General features: G+C 32.3%; 1 protein-coding gene across 2 annotated transcripts in view; it reads left to right on the top strand.

Moving 5' to 3' along the window:
* LOC128166227 (uncharacterized) overlaps window positions 1-23,324 on the top strand; it is a 37,464-nt gene that overhangs the window by 1,996 nt on the left and 12,144 nt on the right. The window contains exons 2-17 of one of the 2 annotated variants that reach the window (XM_052831248.1): window positions 4,974-5,282; window positions 5,414-5,755; window positions 6,123-6,548; window positions 8,054-8,365; window positions 8,468-8,518; window positions 8,883-9,046; window positions 9,904-9,978; window positions 11,005-11,056; window positions 12,286-12,591; window positions 12,724-13,026; window positions 16,780-16,845; window positions 16,999-17,286; window positions 17,453-17,764; window positions 20,043-20,099; window positions 20,442-20,756; window positions 22,265-22,471. In XM_052831248.1, coding sequence (XP_052687208.1) covers window positions 4,974-5,282; window positions 5,414-5,755; window positions 6,123-6,548; window positions 8,054-8,365; window positions 8,468-8,518; window positions 8,883-9,046; window positions 9,904-9,978; window positions 11,005-11,056; window positions 12,286-12,591; window positions 12,724-13,026; window positions 16,780-16,845; window positions 16,999-17,286; window positions 17,453-17,764; window positions 20,043-20,099; window positions 20,442-20,756; window positions 22,265-22,471 — 3,585 coding nt within the window. Of the gene's footprint in view, window positions 1-4,973; window positions 5,283-5,413; window positions 5,756-6,122; window positions 6,549-8,053; window positions 8,366-8,467; window positions 8,519-8,882; window positions 9,047-9,903; window positions 9,979-11,004; window positions 11,057-12,285; window positions 12,592-12,723; window positions 13,027-16,779; window positions 16,846-16,998; window positions 17,287-17,452; window positions 17,765-20,030; window positions 20,100-20,441; window positions 20,757-22,264; window positions 22,472-23,324 lie in introns of both variants that reach the window. The other variant, XM_052831247.1, reaches the window with a different exon arrangement.

The raw sequence follows: 23,324 nt of genomic DNA, 5'->3' as shown, positions 1-23,324 counted from the left end.
TTTAATCATTTAAATTAAAAGTAAGTTTTTCCATTTTATACGTACGCAAAAGTGAAAATAAATTTAATTTTAAATCGTGTCCAGATCTTTATTAGTATTTCATCTACTGTGGAATTATTTAATTTCATGGAGGCCAAATTTCGTTGATTGTGCGTGTTTTGCTTATTCGTAGGGTTGAAATTTCGCGGGTGCGCCTGTTTTCAATTTCAGGAGGAAAACTATATATTTCATAATTTGTTTTTGTTTAAGCTGCAAATTTGTGATTTAGGGCTACCCACGAATACCACGAAAATTGAGGCACAATTGATTCTAATGATTCCACAGGATGTGCAATAATCTAAAACTAATTTTAAAATCAACGGTTAATGATAGTCAATGATAGTCAAAGTATGGGGTTTTTTTTTCGTTTTTATTTCATTGATCAGCCGGACCTCTTGAGATGGTCACAATTTCACTGTTATGACGTCATAAATTATTTGATGAATCCTTTCCCGTAATTTACGGCTTTAATGGTATTATGTAAAAAATTAAACAATATTTTAACATTCTATATTTAATCAAGGGAAAGACATCATTTTAAAGAGAAGGGCAACAACTTGTTTATTGCCGCTTTTGGAGAGACAGTAGGCATTCTAGATATATTACATAAGTCAAAAATGGACAAAACTCCGAGATTTGTTACTTTTATCATTCATAGTTCATAGAAAATGGTTGTTTAAAACATGATTTTTAATTGTGTTTACCAAAAGGTTTAGCCCCGATACACCCTATGAAACAAAGATGTTGTTATGAAACATCATTGAAAGAATTTATATCTTAAATTTCATAAACCTACTAGTTCTTGACCTTAAAGCTGCTTGGTCCGATTTTATATCAAATTTTATGCACGCTTTTAAACGATGGTTATGCTTAGTATATGTATAATAATAGACATTGCAGTAGTTTTACCCGTCAGTTATGCCAAATTTCAATGAAGAAAAATATGTACAAAATTTGCTAACAAAACAAACGACATTAAAAGGTACCTCGTTATTTCGCCTCATGTTAAATTTCGCCCTCTGACGACGAGACGGGTATAGTTGTATTACGAATTTGACATCGCTTTAAATAAAGGTCTAAATGATCAGAGAAATTACAAATAAACATGTGTACGTTTTGTTTGCTAATATTTCTAAAGTCTGCTTTCTTTACAATCGATGCATAGCATGCGGGTTGAATAACCCCAATCATTCGGGGGACGAAACCAAGCGGTTTCCTCTTCTAAACATTCCCGTGATGCATTTTGGTTTGTTTTTTCGTTTGCCCAAAGAGAAATTATTTTTATTTACTTTGAATATTTCTAACTTTGAAAGGAGACTGATTCTGCAGGTGTAAATAGGAGAAAGTCCATAACTTTCTAAGATAAATGATTTGTATGAAAAAAATTTTGATACTGTAAATACAAAAAAATCGGACCAAGCAGCTTTAAGTGCTAATCTTAATAATCAATAATTAAAAACTATTCTCGGTATCAACATTGCTCAAAAAATTCTTTTGGTTTTCTGATTTCATCATATGTGTAACCTAATATACGTTGGATACTCAAGTAATAATATTTTTGATATTGCACTGTGTATTCTTATCCAAAGTGACGTCAAAATTGAACATTTCGTAGAATTAGTCGGTTGGTTGACGTAGAATGAAAAATGTTCAATTCTGTTTTTATGAATTGATTAAAAATATGTTCGAAAATGTAATGTCTGTTAATTTTCTTTTTTTCCATGAATAAAGGTTTTGACGTCTTGCAGTGAATAATATCATACATAATCCTTTTTCAGATGTTAGCAAGATATATAAGATCTCTCATGATTTGTGATGGTACTGTGTAATGCCATAAGTGTTTCACGTTAACGTAATGCTGACAAAATAATAAAATTATCTTTTGAACTAAATTCCTCATATATCTCTTTTTATTCATCGTTCTCCGCTTATATTTGGGTGGTAGAAAATAGAGTTATAATACGTCATTTTAAATTTCCCGATGGCGCGTAGGGCTATTTTTAGATACAGAAGCAGACGTAAACAAATATGGCTTCAAATTGCCGTGAAAAGTCACCAGTCTTAAAGGAACAGATCGTGCGTCTTCATACAGAAGGTAGAAATAATTCTGAGATTGCCTAATTTACCGGATATGAACGCTCTACATGTTTCTAAGTTTCTGAAGAGGTTTGCTGTCCGACAAAGTGTAGCAAATAAAGTTCGAGGCGGAAGACCAAAACTTACGAGTGATCAGTCAGATCGAGTCTTGAACAGGTTGGTTTTGAAGGACCGTAGAAAGATTTAACTTTAGAATTAAATAAAGCTATACTTAACCCATTGTCAACACGAACTGTTTAGCGCAGATTACATTTTTAGGTCACCTGAGTCACTCAGGTGACCTATTGCAATTGGTCTTCGTCCGTCGTCGTGCGTCGTGCGTTAACAATGTTACATTTTTAACTTCTTCTTGAAAACTACCAGGCCAATCGTTACCATTTTTGGTGTGAGCATCTCTATGGTAAGAAGAATCTAAATGTGAAATTCATGGCTATACCACCCTTGGGGTGCCACGGGCGGGGGCGAAATGTGCAAAAAAAGCCAAATTTTCAAAAATCTTCTTCTCCACCCCCTTGCATGTGAGGAAAAAACCAGTTGCATGGTTATGATGTCCATGAAGCCCTCTACCTAAATTGTGAAAATTATTACCCCTGGGTCAGGGGTTCAGGCTCTAGGGTGGGGCCAATATGGCCAAATAGTAAAAATATATTAAATCTTAGAAAATCTTCTTCTCTACTCCCATATATATTTGTTAAAAACTAAATGCATGATTATGATGTCCTTGAGGCCCTCTATTTAAATTGTGAAAATTCATGACCCCTGGGTCAGGGGTTCAGGCTCTAGGGTGAGGCCAATGTGGCCAAATAGTAAAAATGTATTAAATCTTAGAAAATCTTCTTCTCTACTTCGATATATTTGTTAAAAACCAAATGCATGGTTATGATGTCAATGAGGCCCTCTACCAAAATTGTAAAATTCATGACCCCTTTGTTAGGTGCTCAGGCTGTAGGGGGGGGGGGGGGGCAATATGGCCATATAGTAAAACTGTTTTAAATCTTAAAAATCTTCTACTCTACTCCCACACATGTGAGCAAATAACTGAATACATTGTTATGATGTCCATGAGGGCCTCTACTAAAATTGTGAAATTCATGACCCCTTTGTTAGGTGTTCAGGCTCTAGGGGGGCCAATATGGCCATATAGTAAAAGTGTTTTAAATCTTAAAAAATCTTCTTCTCTACTCCCACACATGTGAGCAAAAAACTGAATACATGGTTGTGATGTCCATGAGGGCCTCAATTAAAACTGTGAAATTCATGACACCTTTGTTAGGTGTTCAGGCTCTAGGGTGGGGCCAATATGGCCATATAGTAAAAGTGTTTTAAATCTTAAATCTTCCTCTCTACTCCCACACATGTGGGCAAAAAACTGAATACATGGTTATGATATCCACAATCTCCTTTACCTAAATTGTGAAATTCATGGCGCTTTGGTCAGGGGTTCAGGACATGAAGGGGGGGGGGCGCAATATGGCAATATAGTGTTAATGCATATAATTTCCTTCTCTATTCTCACACTGTATAAAAACTGACTAATAATTATGTTTACCAGGAAGTCCTCTACTGAAATTTGAATTTTCATGTCCCCTCAAGGATGGGTTTTGACTCTAGGACAGGGCCAAAATGGATGCATAGATGTTAATGCATATAACGTTAAAAAATTATCTTCTTTACTCCCACTCACCTGAAAGGAAAACTGAATTCATGATTTTGTAGACCAGATCTTAGTTTTTCACCAAAATTATAGGTTTCACAGTTCTTTTTGAAATGTGGTCGTCATTACAAATTTATAATTTTTCTACTCCAGTATGAAACCTAATTAATTAGATGCATATATGAGGCTCCGTGACAAGTTTGTGTATGGGATGTATGCTACTCAGGTGACTGTTAAGGCCAATTGGCCTCTTGTTGGAAATATAATCGCCGAAAGGCACGAAGACTCAAACAATTTCAAAAGTGAACAGAGTAAAGCGTGTTAAATGGTGTGGGTCGTGATCACAAAAACACTATCTGTTACTCATGAGTGGGCTTACTAACACCAATAGATTGAAATTTAAACACAGATAAGTACATTACGCTGTTAGACAATAATCTGTGGTAAGTTGTTGCTGAACACTTTTATAACAACCCCTGGGTGTTTCAGAACAACAATTGTCCCGCCCACATGCCAGCAAGGGCTAAAGCCTGGAAAGAAGAAAATATAGCCCTTGCTTAGATTGGCTATCCAAATCCCCAGACCTAAACCTCATAGAAAATGTATGAATATTAATAAAAGTTAATCTTGCAAAGGAGCAACACGATATTAAAACAAAACAGGAACTTGTTGATGCTGTCCTGCATATCTGCACCTCCCCTACCCAAGCATATGTTGATGCTGTCCTGCATATCTGCACCTCCCCTACCCAAGCATATATACAGGGTTTATATGAATCCTTTCCAAACAGATTTAATGCCGTTCTCAAAGCTAAAGGCCATGACACCAAATGCTGAAAAAGTCAGAAGTTTGCATCAATTGCATTAAGGTAATTAGGTGTTTTGTTACATTTAAATTTCATACTAAATACTTATAACGTCGTGCAAGCTTGAAACACTTGGCACTACACTGTATATGATTTTTATCCAACGAGTTGTGTTTTTTGTAACCCCTGAGGGGATAGAAGACACACCAACGAATTGGATAAAAATCTAATACATGTACCATCACTAATCAAGAGAGATTCTTTTTATCACATGTTTTACCACGTCTTTTGTTAAACCTCAGTCTTTATAATTGTAAGCCGGACAACACTATCTATGTTTATCTTTATTTATGTATTTTTTTTCACTTGACTTTTTAGATCAGATTTTAGTTCTGCTTGAACATGGGATAGAACTGAAATCGATAGAAAATGATTTGGGAAAATCCTTATTGAGAATGGCTATCTCGGAAAATGATCTTTTTGATGAAGAATATTTTGAGAGAAAAATTCAAGTCCTCTTATCCCAAGGAGCAAAATTTCAGCCAACTCCAACAAATGAAGACTCCGAACTTATGTTGGCACTTAAACGTCGATTTTTTCGTATCGCAAACTACTTCATTGCAAATGGAGCAGACGTCAAACATGTTGGCGAAAATGGGAACACGGTTCTACATTTAATTTGTAAAGGTTGGTAGAGAGGGGGGGGGGGGGGTTAACGACATTCTAAATATGTTGCTTTTAATTATAAGGTAAAGAAAAATATGTTTAATTTACAGTTACATGATAATACGATATATTACTGCATGTTTATTTGACAGAAAATCATGGATGGCCAATTTTTGTCAAAGAAACACACTGTCGAAATTTCATTCGAGGTATTCAAAAAGCTGGCGCAAACTTCAACGCAAGAAACAAAGAGGGACTTACGCCACTCTTATGTCATTTGTTTTCTTCGCCAAGACCTGACAAGTTCATTTTTGAAAGTCTCATTTCAAAAGGAGCTGACATGTACGTCTTGCATCCGTCTTCAAAGAAATCTATTTTAGCTTACATAATCGAGAATAGTCTCACCGAGTTACTAGCTGTTGTCCTGAAGGCAAACTACAATGTCAACAGACCTGAAAGCAATGGCGACGCTCCTGTCTTTTTATGTCTTCTAGGTAATCATCTTATTTGCTCCTTATGTTTTAAAGGGTCTTTTAGTGGTTTCTTTTATTGTATATAGTCATATGGGATATGGAGATCAAAATTAAGTTTGTCTATGATGAGTAATTGTATGCTTTTGTATTGGAAAAAAAACAAGCTAGCAGGGATGCGATTTCATTTTTTCTCTGTTCTAAAAGAATTTTTTTCTTGATTAAAAATAAAACTGTGAAACAATTATTTTGACAGTTTTTCCATAAAGGAAAATGATATCCCATAATAATGTTCAGAACTTAATCAGCTGATAATGTTTTAAAATATTATTTGTTATAGATGCTTTGCATCTGGTATATACCCAATATTGTTTCTTTTATAATTATTCAGATACTACCGTCAAGAAAGAGATCTTTAGAAAACTGCTGGCAAACGGAGCATCTGTAAATGTCCATGATAAAAATGGACAGTCCTTGATTGAACGGGTGCTTCTTTTGAAGCAAATTGTACCATATACATGTACACAATCTCATTGGTTACTTGGTTTCATGAGGACAGTGCATTTACCAGCACCTCACCCTGAAATGACCGAATTATTGACATTGTTGTTCAGTCGAGGGGCGGATGTTAACTTTGTTGGAAAAGATGGAAATACGCCACTTTTTACAGCAATAAACGAAGAAATGTTCAAGACGGCGATAGATCTGATAGAACGAGGAGCTGATGTCAATTATATCGGAGCAAACAATTTGACAACACTTGAATGTTGTTATGCTGTGTTTAAGAAATCCATCAAAGAGTCGCACCGGTCTTTTTGTAGGTATCAAATCTACTAAGGGCTTTATTTACTTCAAAATTTTTGCAACATTTCCTATAGAGTTCAATAAGACCGAATTCTATGTAAATCAATATTCAGTAGCCACGCATAGTCACCAATATTTTTTTCATATTTGTCGTATTTTGGTGTTCTTTAGTGAATAAACATGTAGACAACGGTTACTATGGAGACCGGTCACTTTTGTATAAGAAGCAAAATGATTAAATGTGGCCGGTTTCAGATATTTTAGGGGAATTTAAGTTATTGCATCCAAATTCAGCTATACTGAATAAAATAAATATATAAAACATATTGGGAATTTTCAAATCATAGCAAAATATTCAAAAGCAAATGAATAGATTTGAAGTGTTAATATAAACTTAAATACTCTTTTATGAATAAATTTTAATATGTTCTGACTTTGTAACAAACACAATAAATATTAAGGTTAAAGTCCGTTGCTATGGTACAAATGATATAAATCAGGAAAATCTGCGTTTTTAAGTAACTATTAAAAAACTTTTATTCATAGCGTTGACATGATTCTTGAAAAAAAAATTGATTGGGATGACAAAAGATGTCCTCATCTTTCTTGTAATATCAATTGAAGCTGCATTTTTAAATAATTTATAGAAATGGCTGTTGCAATGACTTTTTCACGGTTAAGAATTCTCGAACTGGAGTTAACATGGCTGAATAATCATTGAATACATTTATTATATAAGTTAAGCTTGTTTTTTCACAAATACCAAGAAAAGTTGATTTTGAATTATGTTTAAAACAAATATTTTTGATTCCATAATATGTTGTTTTCTTCGCTTTTTCTTATTTTAACCTTGTAAACAAAGCATCAGGCGTCAAGTTTCTTATCAAATATGTTTGTTTAGAAAACAGCTATTCATTTATTAATTTTGTTTCATGATAATTTCTATGGTATTAGAATTTTACGATAAATTCATGTTTATAAAATAGTTTTGTTATGTCCATGGTAAAATTGTTAAAACAATCGTTTCCACACGAGTCAGTTTCTCATTCTTTACATGGAGAAGATGGACTGCAATCTCTTTCATATCATTAAAAACATTTCCGAATTTAAGTGTAAATACGATAAATACCGTCAATGTTTTGTGAGTGGTATTGGTAGCATCCAAGCTGATAAAAATACAAAAGTAACCAATATTTGACTGAAATTGTTTTTCAATGTTTCATTTGTTACTAAATTGTATCAATAAAATATTAAATTTGTCTGTCAAAATCTCTAAATCTTATCAACCCACTCATATTTTCTTACAAAAAGACATAACTTATACACATAGATCATATGGAATTTGGATTTTTAAATGTTATTAAAAGGAGTAAAATATGCTATTGGAAATCAAGAATTACAGATAACTTACCAAAATCGTTTTGACAAGTAATGAACTTGGGCAGAACTGCTTAATCACTAGAGCATCTGAATTGTTATTTAAACACTAAATGCTTACAATTTCTGTTTTACTTTAAGATACAGCTACCGAAATATCTTGCCAACATGTCATGTGTGCAATAATCGGTGCTGGATTCCACCTAGATAGAGTGCTATCAAATGGTCTTCTTCCTCTGGATATGGCCTCCCACGTTAACGACGCAGATTCTGTGTTGGTGGTGATGCTCTCATCTTTAGTTGATGCACCAAGCTTCTCTAAGGAAAAAGACGGCTTTCTACACAGTCTTTTAGACAAACACCCAATCACTATTTTAGCATTTTTAACAAAAAATCAGCATGTACATGTCTCAAGGAACAAAGATGGCAAATCGGCTTTTGAAGTATATAGCGGTAAAACATTTTTACAAAATTTGCATTACAGTTATATTTAACTTAATCTCAAGAGTGTAAGCTAATTTCTATTTAATGTTAATTTGTATTTTAACAAAACAGAAAGCGTGTTTTATGCACCAACATGTGTGTGCAAGGATTCATCAGACACAGGTAAATTTTGTTCATTAAATAAGATTGTTGAATATAGAACTCTCAGATCAATTGGACTTAAAGTATTGAAATCATATTAGACAAGTCTGAAATATTTTAATTACACCTCCAACAGAACTTGATTTTTACAATGCAGTATATCCAGGGCATCAGATGAGATTAAAAGATAATTATCGAAATTGCTTTATATTTTATTGATAACTTATAACTTCAGTTTGTAACTGTTATTTGCCAAACTCTGTTTGAAATTGGTGATATTATATTCAGCCGTGTCTAAAAGGCGTTAAAAATATTTTTTACCAAAAATTTCTGAACATAAACATATACATGTAACTTTATTCCTTTTTATTATACTGTTTCAAAGATAAAAAACAGCTGGTGGAATTTTGTCTTTTGCGTGTAAAGCTTGCAATGAGAAAGAAAAATCCACGTCTTCGCATCTTTAGTCAACCATTTGAAGCAAAGATTTTATACAAACAACATCTAAATAATGATATCGATTTGTCCGCTGTTTTGCCTGAACACAAGGTAAATACATGTATGTTCATTGCTATTGTTTTCAATATGTCATGAAAGGAACAAAGTTTTAATGACTTTGAGCAGTATAGACGCTACAAACTTATCATTTTTTGTTCAAATGATATACTTTAGAACGAGTTTTAAAAAAAAAAATTGATTTAAACTCTAAAAGTGATCAACAACGTATAAAGGGTTCTTTTATCTGCTTTCTTGATAAATGTTTTCTGAATTTATGACAAATCCTTGCTTACAGACACCAAAATTATATTTCAATGGGCATCTGTATTTGTTTTTAGTCAAAGCAAACACAAAATCTAGGTAGCATTGACACAATCTCTCCTTTCCTTAGCATTGGGACGAATGATAGATAATGTACAAAACTTTCTTAATATTAATTATACATCATAAGAGACGTTCAAAGCTCTATTTTTATGGGAAGCAACCCCATGCATCATTTAAAAAAGACGTGTTATTAAACATTTGTGGTGTTTATTTGCAAGTTTATTGCAATTGGAGTCTCCAATATTCATTTTGCTTATGTTAGTAATGTTATCTGTATGTCTGTTTGATCACACTCTGTACGTAATCTTTAAAACAAATTAATGGTTATTTTCTATTTGACTTTTAGAAGCCATAATAATATCCCATTCCCCGATATCTGCTCTTTTATTTTTATTTTGATAAAACTACCTTTTGTATTAATATCATAAGATAAAATAATAAATTCACTACATTTAAATTTAACAAGTCTTCGACTGTGGTAGGTTAAAAAAATTCGTCAAGACTGGTTAAATAGATAGAAAAAATTGGTTTAAATTGTTTAAAAGTTCATAATTGACCTTAAAAAGATTTTATTTATTTTTAAGCTTCTTGATGATAAAAACAGAATGGAATTCAAAGATGAAAAATCGATGATCGAAGCATTAGAAATCAACGAAACGGTAAGAGATTCAAAGCTATAACTTTACATAACACAATTTGAAACAACTTTCAATTGCCTGAAGGCACTGAAGAGAACAAAATCGTTTAAGGGAATGGGGTACCAAATAACTTCCCCTTTTGATATGTGGGGTCATATTCTTTAACGCCCTCGGAATCTTTCCAGCAGATTTGATCTTCAAAAGTATAATTTTATTTTCGGGTAATTTTTCAACCTGGCACATTAATTTTCATGATATTAAGATATTTTATTATACAAATGTCTGTTCACATTATTTTAAAGATAACGACATAAAAAAAAGCATGTCCGACCAAAAAGGGGAGAACATTACCTCATTGTAATTTGTTTGATTATGATGCCAATTAAGCTTTCTTCCAAAAATTGTGAAATTTATTGTCCAAAAGTCAGGGTTCCATGGCAAAGGGCGAGACCAATTTGAATATAAGGTGCAATGACACAGGGTTAGGGGTTAAGGCTTCTTTTTTGAGGGGGGCATATGCGGCCGTATATTGAACATTTAGCTTGAGTCACGTACTTAACCTTTTGCGCCAAAATTTAAGAACTCTACCATATTTTTTTTGTGCATTGCTTGCACTTGCATGCTTGTATTGTAGAATTAAACTGTATGTATGTTGTGTGCATTATAAAAAACCCTGAATATTTTAAAAGATTACCCATTAAAGGCCAGAAGGTCTCTTTTTTCAAAGATTACGTTTTGGCTTTAGGAGTGAGAATATATATATATATATATATATATATATATATATATATATATATATCTTATGACTAAACGTTTCTTTTTAATAAATCATATTATTATAAAGTTTTTACTCTTATATGATGCTTAAATTGTTATAATGAGGCCCTTTGACATGTCAGTTTTAGAGGTATAGTATTCATATGACCATCAAGGCCTGTATACCTCTTGTTAGTTTTTTCTACCTTTTTACGTGTAAAAGAGGTAAAATTGATAATTTCTTTAAATGTTTGAAATACTGAGAAAAGCATTGTTTGATTTTTTTTTTAGGTTTTTAAAAACAAAATGGAACGTATACATTTGCTGACAAAAGCTTTCACTGGTAAGTAAATATACATATGTGATTTCTCTCAATCACTCTACCCCCCTTGTAGTAGGTAGTGAATTTCTTTGGTCATAAATATCTATAAATTATTCTTAAAAGTATGAAGCACTTTGTTCAGTGGTCATAGGCGTTATGCCAGTAACTAAAAGGTTGCTGGTTCAAACCCCGCTATGGTCACTTGATGTGTGTGTTGTGCCCTTAGACAAAGCACTTTATTTACATTGTCTTACTCCACCAAGCTGAGATTAGGTAGCAGCATGAGCTGTTGCTAACAGGGCTCACAAAAACTGTTTTTGGCCTTTAATATCTATGAATCAAGAAAAGTATTGTCTTTTGTTTTATATATTTTAAACACCATTGGTACTTGAAGATTACAAGTCTGGTTTTACAAATACAAATACGTGCACATTTTCATTGGACATTTGCTATATATTCTGTTCATAATTATATCTATGATTTTTTATTAGACAAATTATGAAATAACAAATATAAATTAACTTAGTACTTACTTTTGTTTTCGTGGTGGCAAAGAATTTTTTGATTCCATGCAAAAAGAATTCACATTATATTTCTAAGGAGTGTGTACATTATGTTCTATCGAGAAAATGATAAATGTGACACACCCGGTTTACGATAGAATGCGCTCCGTGTGTGTCACTTTAGCAAAGAAAATACGGGAGATAAGTCTTACACACTGCATTAACTATGAAAAATCCAGAGAGTTCCGAATGTCATTATGCCGTGTAAATTTGAAGCGAGTAAAAAGCGTTGGTGAAAAAGTTATGAATTCTACAATATGAATTAAATTTTTGTATGAAAGGTATTTACAGCCTCAAAAAGGTTTGTTATGATTTATTTGACTGTTAATTTCAATGCAACTTCATTGATTTTCTCCAAAATTGTTTTGGAGCGATTCTGCAGTTTTCTGCTACATTTTGGATACATGGGAGGCATTCTAACCGGTGTGTGGGCCTGTCCTAAGACGCGGTTAGATTATTCTAACTAAGGAGAGTGTAGTGAAATTAATAGTATTACTGTAGGCTTTTTGCTTTGTTATATAAATGTCAACAATACGGTGTGTCGATAAATCTATTTCGTTAATGGCCGATATGCAATGTCATTTTTTTTTTCAAATTCTCTTCAAAATAGTAAATAGGAGCCCTGAAAGAGAAACTGCTTTGAAGTACTTCAATCAAAGTTTTGATATCAAAGGTTTTTAATTTCAGGTTCAGTATATCCACACATTGCCGATGCCATGGAAGAATGTTGCAGTGCAATCGGGCGTCTCATGGCCTTCGAAAATGTATCAGCCAATCGAAAGCTGTCATGGGGAATGCATCCAATTTGTGTTGCAGTAAAACTTAATAGTACTGAACTTGTAAAATTCATGTTAATGAGGGGAGCTGATCCTAATATAATGGATTCTTGGGATGAAACACCGCTATCTCTAGCAATAATACTTCAAAATCTTGAAATGATTCAACTGCTGATTAAAGGAAAAGCAAATGTTAACCACATGGCATCAATTACAAGTATGCATTTGCTTTTTCTTTAGAAAATTAAAAGATACGTTGTATTTCTAATGAAAATAATTGCATTAACAAATTAAATGTGTATTAGTGGAAGGCAGACTAATTCGTGTAATTTGGCTGATTTTTTTTTAGGTGATTTGCGGCAGTCACTCCTGAGCAGAAGTTTAAAGATATTTCTACACTCGGCAATTCAATGGGGTGTACCGAAGAACAACATTCTGCTGAAAATTGTTAAAGTTTTAGTCGAAAATGGAGCAGACGTTAATCTAGATGTGGAAAATGTTGACTCCGCTTTGATAGAAGCTGTAAGAATGCAGGACTTTGAAATTGTCACGTTTTTACTGAAAAGTAAAGCCGATATCAACCATAAAGGAATACAGGGCTTAACTGCCCTCCATGTTCAATTAATGCAAAGACCTATTTCAAGATACAGAGGTAATTTCTATATCATATTCTGAAGTTTACTGTTAAGCTTTTTTTTACATTGTAGAGTACAATTTACATTTACATTTTTACATTTTTTGCTTTTGTCAGTGATACACATTAACATACACATTTGGGTGATATAATGCTAAGTTGCTGTCAATATTTATGGAGTAGATTCATATGATTTTTCTAGTCAGTCGTATCAAATATGATAATACATTTGAATGTTGGCCATTTGCGAATATACATATACCATTGTAGTACTGTGTAAGCATTTGGCTAATTTTGATTTATATCAGCTGTGTTTAGCTGATAGTAAAGAACACTGTTATGCTTTTCAGTTAAGAAATTTGTTCGTTTCTCTGTATTTTAGGCGTCACCTTATCACAATTTTTACACTCTAGTTTAATAAACCAAACTTTGGGCAAGGCACGATGTCTTTAATAGTTTTAATGAGTTCAAATACACTGTGTTTCGTCCCACCAACTAGAGCTACATGTAATAAAGTACTCAAAATAAGGATGTGGCAATATAAAATATCTTTCCCAATAATGTTAATCATTATACCCATAAACAAAAATTCTTTTCCCTATAAAAAAAATATCAAAGAAAAACAAGATTGTTCACATCATCATCTCTGGGAAAAAGTAAAATGATACAAAGATCCTTATCAAAATACAAACAAAATCTAAAATTATTTCCATTGTTTGTCCCAAGATGTATATGCCTCAAATTTTCTTAAATTGTTCTATATCTAAAATACCTCTGGGTTCAAACGATGTTCATTCAAAAGTATAAAAAAGATTCCAAGATTTCCCCTTTGAAACGCTCCTTCTAACTTGTCATATTTCAATCCACGGCTAAAAATAATTTTCTATTGCAAAAGAGAGGAAGATACCCGGATGATAACGTTGAAAAATTGTGCGCGGTATTCTGATTGACTTCCGAATGGAAAAAGATGCAAGCATACCTTATCATAAATCTCCAAAAAAATAAATCGTTTCTGGTACAGTTATTTATCTGAGTAAAAACGATAATGTGTCAATGAAGATATCTTGGAAAATTTTCCTTTCATCGATTTCAATTTTTATTTCAATTCGTCCAAATGTGCGGCATAAATATCAAAGGACAAACTATAAAAGGAAATGAACAATGAAAACAATCTGACATCTTTTCATTAAGAGTTTCTCCTCTCAGAGTTAGAAATAGGCCAATTATCGTGTTTGTTTGTATTACCAGTTAATGTTCATCGTATAAAAAGATGATTTAGAAGATGAATCATAACGAGAAGTTCAAGGAAAGTCAAACTTACATTTTTAGGGGCCATATGTAGAGTTGCCACAAAGGGCAGAGCTGTTTGAAACTTTACAAAGAAATAATACATTATAGAAAAAACATTGCTCTACAGAATTTAGAATCACTCATTTGGTAAGCTATGTATATCAATATGAATTTATGTTTTCTCATGCTGCACAACCTCACCGCAGCTCTGTTTTTGCTGTCTGATAAAATGAACATAACACTTGTGCATTATGAAATATGTCATTTATTAAAAATGACGAAAGTAAAGAAAAATATAAACAACATATTAGGGGATCAGACCCCAAAACTGTTCTCACAAAATGTTAAATAACTTATCAATATGCTGATCCCCTTAAATTACAGAAAAACAATATTTAGTTCAAAATTATATACAATATATAAAAAAACCAGCAAAAGAGATGGCACCTCAAAAATAAAATATGCAGAATAACAATATTTTGTACATGTATGCAACTTTCAAATATTGGAGTGGTGAAACGGGGGTGGTGGTGGGTGTATCAAAACATTACTCGTGCTAACACTCTCAGAGATGAAGCCAGAATAATCCTACTCGCACTGGTCAGATACTGACCGCATCAAACCGCGTGACCATATCGTTTAATTTGATTGGCTATTAAATTTAATTTGGGGAGAATTACACCATGGAATTTTTTACAATTACATAATAGGTCACTGGGAGGTTTTTAGACTAGGGATTTGGGCTAAAAATAGACATGGACAGTGACCACTGAAGGAAAATTACATAATATGGCCAACGACCTCTACAAGGCCTGGGAAAGAAATACAACATATCTAATCAAACATAAACATGAAAAATACAATAAATAAGCATATAAAACTATAGCGTTCCACACATAAATACAATTATTAACATAACTGTTGTTTTATGTCTTTACTCTTTGGACCAGAAATGACATTTAGGAAGATGACGAGTTTTTTTCAGATTTGTATTGTTAAAAACAACCAATACCAATAAAAAAGCAAGAAATGTCTTTCAAATATTCGCAAGGTTTTTTTGCAATGAATGTTGAAAATATTTTTAGTTTAAATTTTGGGTCTATTAGACTTGAATATATGAAGTTGGAGATCACATTATCTCTACAAAGGCTACTCTGTAAGATGTATTTATATTATTAGCTAACCAGAACTGAAAGCTCATGGGAGCTATTTTGATTACGTTTAATGCGGCGTCTGTCTGTCTGCAAACTTTCTTTTACGACTTCTCTAGAACCACTTAGTTAATTTTAACCGAACTTAGCACAAAGTGCAAGAATAAAAGTGACTTAAATTTGTTAAAACCTTTCAAAACTCATCTTCTCTAAAACTAATAGCTTGTGTTAAAACATTTTAAGGAAGTGTAGATTCAAGTTTGTTTAAATCAACATCATCCCTGGGAGTAGGGTGGGGTTTGGATTTTTACGTAAGAATATGTATAGAATTTTTTTTAATCTTTTAAAAAACCAATGGAGAAGAGACAATGTAAATTTTGTTGAGGCATCTTCATGTAGTGTTGATTTAAGTTAATTAAATCAAGATCCCAAGGGAGTGGTAGTATAATGCAACAACTCAAGATTGTCTTAATCATTATCTTCAGTGGCCAAATTAGAGATTCGAGTATTTAACAAGGAAACGGTTTTTTTTAATTCTCAATTTTAGAGTCAAAAGTTGTAATATATGGTAATATTGATTTGCAGTCATGTTACCAAATTGTTGATTCTCTAAAATTGTTAAGACATGAGCCAATAAACTTTTCTTGGGCTTCTCAAGAGTTTCAAATATTGATGTAGGTTTAAAGATACATTATCAGTTGTTTAAGATAGTCTTAAGAATTGCAATGCTCAATATATAATATGATTATTAAAACATCATGCTAGAAAAGGGTTTTTGTTAAAAAATATCGTTAAAAATATCGAAAGAAAAATATCAAAATCTTTTTAACAGAATCTATTCTCATACTTTGTCCAGATTTTTTATTTTTGGCTCCATAAAACTGATTTTATTATGACTTTTGTTGCTCAGGTTAGCGATGTGACCCATGAGTCTCTTGTTTTCAGGATGAACATTTCTTTTGATACTTGTAAACATGTACATGTATAATGAGATGACAGTTTTATTCTTTTAGAATGAAAAATTGTTATGATAGTAATCTCTATTTATTCACTGATAAAGTATGATTTATTTTTCAGTAAAACAACTAAAACCTTATTTCTAATCATTAGGTCAGGTTTGTCTAACCATGTTTGGAAGCAAATTGAACTTAACTCTCTTTTCATACTATTGCAACAGTCAAAGCGATATCACTGACATCATTTTATTTCTGACTTACTGTTGGAGCTTAATTTATTTTTATACTGTAAGAATATTTTATATTTCGATTTGCTTAGTGATTAGCAATTTTAGTCACACAGACTTTCCATAATCTTACTTTTTTCATTTCAGATGCTGGCAGCATCCTAAATATTTTAACAGCACACGGTGCATCTGTTAATATTAAATCAGTACATGGTAAGACCCCAATACATGTGGCTTTAAGACAACAATTCATCAGTCATACCAAACCTCATCTCTCGAAATCTGGAGCCAAACATAACAGATAACGACGGATTATCGTACTTTTAGTCACACAGACTTTCCATAATCTTACTTTTTTCATTTCAGATGATGAAAGTATGTTGAATGTTCTAACAGCACACGGTGCATCTGTTAATATTAAATCAGTACATGGTGAGACCCCAATACATGTGGCTTTAAGACAACAAATCTTCAAAGTCATTCCAAACCTCATCTCTCAAAATCTGGAGCCAAACATAGCAGATAACGACGGATTATCGTACTTAATGTTGGCCGCACAATTCGGAGAAGAAGACTTGGTTGAACATTTTGTCGATATTGGAGTAGATTGTTCTCTTGTCGATTCTAAAGGCAACAGTGCACTTCATTATGCATGTAAACATCTTATTATAAAATATGGGTTTTTTTGATCTTGAAGTTTGTAGTTTCCAGTGTTCTTTAATAAATTGACAAATATGCTAACAAATGTATTGAGCAAACCAATTTCACACTATTACTCAATGTAAGTTTAATTTTTTTAATTGTCTTTTTTTAATTTCAGGCTACGAAAACTTCAAAACATGTGTATTTCACATTCTTTTAAGAAATGGTTGCAGCATTAACCTAAAGAACAACGAAGGACTTACACCATTGAACTTGTACTTGATGAAACATCATAGATTTGACCATTTTTGCTTGTTTCTCGAAAACGGCTCAGATCCTTCAAACTGTATAGAGAACATTCATTCACCGCTTATGATTGTGCTCGAGAAAGGTTCTAGTGAAATGGTACAGTGTATATTGGAACACGGTGTAGATGTCAATCATCGTGGGGCATCTAATACCACTGCTCTGCATATTGCATTAGAAAAAGGTAACATAATTACATCACTGTTAAAATGACATATACATGTATGTCATTTCAACAGTAATGTAATTTTGCATGAATGATTTAATGACATCTCAAAGAGATTTATCATTTCAACAGTAATGTAATTCTGCATTGATATTTTATGACTTGTTAGAGAGAGAGAGAGAGAAAGAGAGAGAGAGAGAGAGGGGGTCATTGATAATCGCATTACGCTTTTTTCATTATCACAATACTGATTTTGGGCAATAAAAAATCCATTTATACAATACAGTCTATATACAATACAATCTATTAGAATCATTTACTAGTACATGTATACAATTCAATATTTTGCTAGGTCGAATGCTGACGGACGTATTTAGCTCACCTGACCTTAAAGCCCAAGTGAGCTTTTCTGATTACATTTTATCCGTCATTCGTCTGTCCGCTGTAAACTTTTCATATTTCAAACTCCTTTTCAAGAGCTACTGAATTAATATCAACCAATTTAAACACAAAACAGCCTTTTAAAAGGGTGAATATAACTTTCAGAAATGAAAGGCCATTTTTATTCAACGCAGAGAAAACCTTGAAACTGTTAATAAAAAGGGGTGATGGGGGCATTACTGCAACAGGGCATTTTTTTAACATCTTCTTCTCAAGAACAACTGAGTCAAATTCAACGTAACTAAGCATACATTGTAAATTATTCTATGGAAAGAGAATATAAAATTGTAAAAAATTCATAGCTAATTCTGTTCCAAATTTGAACTAAGTACGAACATGATAATAAAGGTTCTTTCTGATAATCATGATGGTTCTTTCTTTGAAGCAGCCATATTGGACGCATCCGAATGTATTTTTTAAAAATGAAAGGTATATTGGTGCCGTCTTTGTGAAGTAAATTAAGGCAAAATGGGCAAATCTTGATGCATTAACAACGTTCTAAAAGACAATTCATTCAGTTGTTAATTCGGTATGATCTCTGCGCAACAGTTGAAAAATGCCATGTGTTTTGTTAAGCAGCTGTTTAGATGCTGGGTATTTTCTCTAATCTATATAGTCTAAACAAAATTATTTTTGCTCATAGATATACTTAGTTAAATGTATTATTTGAAAAATAAATTGTGCTCTTTTTTACTGCATTTTCCCTTTCTTTTATTGTTTACAATTTTCTAGCTTCGAGATATAAGCAAGATATAGAGCTTTGTTCTCCATTATATGTTTCTACACATAGCTGAGGCCATGTTTTGTACGTTAACATTCTAAATGCTGAATAGGAATTGCCAAGTTTTTAAATCTTAGATTGAATGTGATAAAAAATCATGTAAACAAAAACATGACTCAAATCTAGCAGAAATGTTGGCTCCGTATCTTGCTTATAGTTCTACAACTGACGCTGAAAATTTAGTTGATCATTAGAAATGTCTTACTAAACATAAAATATTTGTGCAAAAAATATCATAAGTTAGATGTTTTGTTTTTTATAAATACCAATGCGACGATCAAAAACATCTTACACTTCCAGTATTTACATTCTACAAACTAGATATGTATTGCATGACATCTGGGACGAAAATTAATTAAAGAAAACGTTGACATCCTCTAATTGTGTATATTCAACTTGTTCAAATAATGATTACACGTGATAAGATAGGCCTGCAATAGGTGCTGATTTTTAAACTGAAATACCTTATAGAAAATGTATGCAAATATTTTCTTAAAAGAACTGTTACTGTTTAAATGTGTGCAAAAAATGGCAGAAAATAACATCCAAGTGTTATATAAAATTTATATATCGCAATAGATTTTCACCCAAACCCCTTTATAAAAATATTAAATCTTCAATCAGAAAATCATGGTACTTAAATTTGCAAAATACTGAATATTTTAATTTTTAATTATTTTAAGTGTTTAAAGTCAAGGTATTAAACCGTTGTTGCTCAGGTGAGCGATGTGGCAATTGGGCCCCTTGTTCATACTTATTGTTAGGCCATTATTAATCACCGCATTTTCTGTTTTCCTGATTACGAAAAAGAGCACATGGAGTATGTGAAAGGTCAGCAGAGGATGCTTACTCCGCCATAGGACCTGGTCCGACCTCTAAGTTTTGTAGAGGTCCGTGTTTCCTCTGCTCCTGTTTTGTATTTTTTCTTAGAAGTTATGATTTTTAACACTGTTCGTTATCACCACATTTCTTTTTTAGACCTTTCTTCATTAGTAAAAAGAATTTCGACAATTTTACCAAGCGACTGGTACATCATTTTTACATCAATGTTTTCTTGTGTAGATTGTTTTGCAGGTTTTCATTATTCCCGATTCAGAAGATATGAAAGCGATGGCAAAACTAAAATGAAAGGTTTGTGTGTATTAGCGTTCGTAGTAAAACGTATCGAAGCCCAATTAACTGAACTCATTTTGTTTTGATCAGTTGTGATTTTCCCATAAAATTTTGTCTTAAATGAATTAAGCTTAACTTAACTACACTGTACTTATCAAAGAAATCTGTAAATTTTAACTCCTTTCTGTAATAAAAATTGATTTCCCTTGAAAAGTATTAACGCTTTACTTGAAACATATTATGATTCCCACAAACAACTCTTTGATAAGAGTCTTTGGACATTCTTGAGCGTATTTTATCATACACTACCTTTTGAGTCTAAAGCTGTGCATCTTACAATACATATACCAAATATTTTAGAGATGAATAGGGAGGAGAGAGTGAACCAGTTACTTGATGCAGGAGCGGACGTAAATGCTGTTACAAGTGCAGGGTTATCGCCCCTATCGGTTCTGTTGCGTTCCAGCCATTCTGATGACACAATGCGTATCTTGTTGAAGTTAATAGAATGCAAAGCCGATCCAAACATTGGAACTAATCCTCCTCTCTGTTTTGCTACAGCTGCAATGGACATCCCTATTTTAAAGACTCTTGTGGAGGCAGGAGCAGATGTAAACAAGTCGAACACAGATGGAGAATCACCACTTTGTTGTTGTCTTAAAAGTCAACATAGAGGTAAAATGTCAACAGTCTCAACATATCTTTGCCTTAAATTTAATGTAAATTGGCTCATACCATTAAAAAAAATAAGGAACGAATCGTCATAAATTGAATAAAGCACAATCCTAATTCTTCTAAATTCACTAGATGGTACTACACTGTACTACCCTTTCTTCTCTGTCTATTTTTGAAATCTTTCTTCGTATTCTATATCGTTACATACAAAACGTTTTTAACATGTTAATAACTTTTAATTAACAAAACATCTTTCCTGTAATGAAATCTTTTGGGAAATATTTATTACAACTTTTAGTGTAAACGCTTTTTTTACCATGGTATTAAAGATAATAAGAGGTATCCGATATTATCTATGTACTTTATTATACTACAGAAATCATTTTTAAAACGAACCAAACATGACGTTATGATTAAAAACTGAGCATGTAACGTTAAGCTTAAATTTGGCTCTATATGCCTTGACAAAACAACAATTAAATGTGTGCGTTTCAAACGAATTTTGTTTTCTTTGTTCTCTATTCATTTGTCTCTTTTAACCAAATAATATGCGTTAAAACATGATAGTACCTTTAATGAATTTGTTTCAATACCATTTATTACATTGATCACAATAAACAAATTACAGGTATAATTTAGATTTTTAAAGGAAAATTTTATTTTTATACGATTTTTCTGTACGCGTTGTATGGTAGTTGAGCCATTTGTTGTGCTTTCCTGACGTTATGATAAATTGAAGCTTTGTAGGAATACGTTTTAGAAAATAGCACAACAGAACAAGTGAAAAGTGTACGCCTTTGAAATTTTTTACAAAGTAGATTTTTTTTTATTTTTACATTTTTTTAAACCTATATCTGATTACCTTAAAAACTGATGAATAGGTCAAGATTAGGTTTGCTATTTCGTTTCACCGAGCAAACTTTTACACCAAAAAAGTCGTTAAATTACACTATTAGCATTCTGTACATGTATTTGTTTATAATAGTTTATGTTATGGTTTGTTAAACATTGTATTTTTTACAGTGTTAAATCGTTAGTAATGTTATATTTGTTCAAATGACATATTTGAACAAGGAAACTAAATAGATAAAAACAATTTTTTCTCATGTTGATCATACTTGTTTATGCCTAGATATTCCAAAGAATATTTGCTATAGCAATTTATTTGTAAAGTCAAAAGGCTCACGCAAGTATGCATATAGTATACATACATAAACGTGATTAAGGACAAATATTGTTTTGATTGTGAAAAAATTATGAATGATTTAAGTATTTTGTTACTGTTTTATATCACGTGTTAGTGCATGGACGTTGTATATTTTCAATAACTTTTCGTTAAAAATGTTCAATTCTTTTTACCTTTCAAGTTAAAAAGTGTTAACGGTTGTCAGAAAAGTTTTGTTTGATCTAAGAGACGTTTAAAAATTATTCTTTCTTGATTCTCAGTACTTGTATTGTATAATTGTTTATTGACAAGAAAATGTACTGGTTTTTTGTCATTTTATCAGATGAAGAACGTATTCTGAATGCTGTAACATTTCTTGTTGAAAACGGAGCGGTCGTCAATTCAGAAAGAGGAACGGATTCACCCTTACACTTCGCCGTTGCTTCAGGGTTGCGAAGAACGATAGAGTTTTTAATCGAAAAAGGCGCAAAAATCAATCATGTTGGAAATGGCGATATCACCCCATTGATGAAGCATATTTTAAAGAACGGTAATACTCAGCACCATTGAACCGAGTTTCATCAACATTCGATGATCACCTATTTACATAGATGTGTTTGTTAAGCTGTAAAATAATTTTTCTAGGGTAATAATAAATATGGTTGCGCATAATAGAAATTGTGAGCTTATCAAAGCCATAGATCAATGCATTAAAAATTCAAATATATCACATATAAACGAGGTCCTTTTAATTTGGTGTTTTATATGAATTTTAGAACCATTAAAGAGACAGTACAGCTGAAAACACATGTGTGAATAACTTCAGGTTTACCTATTGTATAGTTAGGAAATGAGAAATAACGTTTATTGTAATAGTTGAAATACATGAAAATCCCATTCACATATTTAATTAACGTAATTATGACCTTCCGGAAATTCAAGGGCCGTACCAACCGGAATAATCTTAAATCGTTTATTTGTACCACGTGGACTTTGATTGACAGTAATTGACACGTGCTGAAAACTACAAGATCTTCGTCCCACTACAGTCATCATGGAAAACGAGGTCAAAGCGATTCTCTAAATGAAACACGTCCTTACTTACTCAATAATTTATAAATGGTTTACCAATTTAGGTTCATTTTAAAATGAATAGACATAAATATGTCAAATAACCCCTCAAGGGGCCTCATTTATAAAAATAGATTTAGGTTGTAGCAACTCCTATGATAAACACGAAAAATACATGCTTACAAAATAATAATTGTGGTTGTTTAAAAAACCTTGAACAGTTATTACCTATGAGAAGTAGAAAAGACATATTTTTATCAACAAACCTGTCCAGGAGATTCTTCGCGAGCCCTGCATGTGTTTTGTTTACAGTAAATCGCATGCGTAATAGT

The sequence above is a fragment of the Crassostrea angulata genome, chromosome 10 (assembly GCF_025612915.1).
Source record: "Crassostrea angulata isolate pt1a10 chromosome 10, ASM2561291v2, whole genome shotgun sequence".
NCBI classification, from domain to species: Eukaryota; Metazoa; Mollusca; class Bivalvia; order Ostreida; family Ostreidae; genus Magallana; species Magallana angulata.
This window is presented reverse-complemented; position numbering and strand designations above follow the sequence as displayed.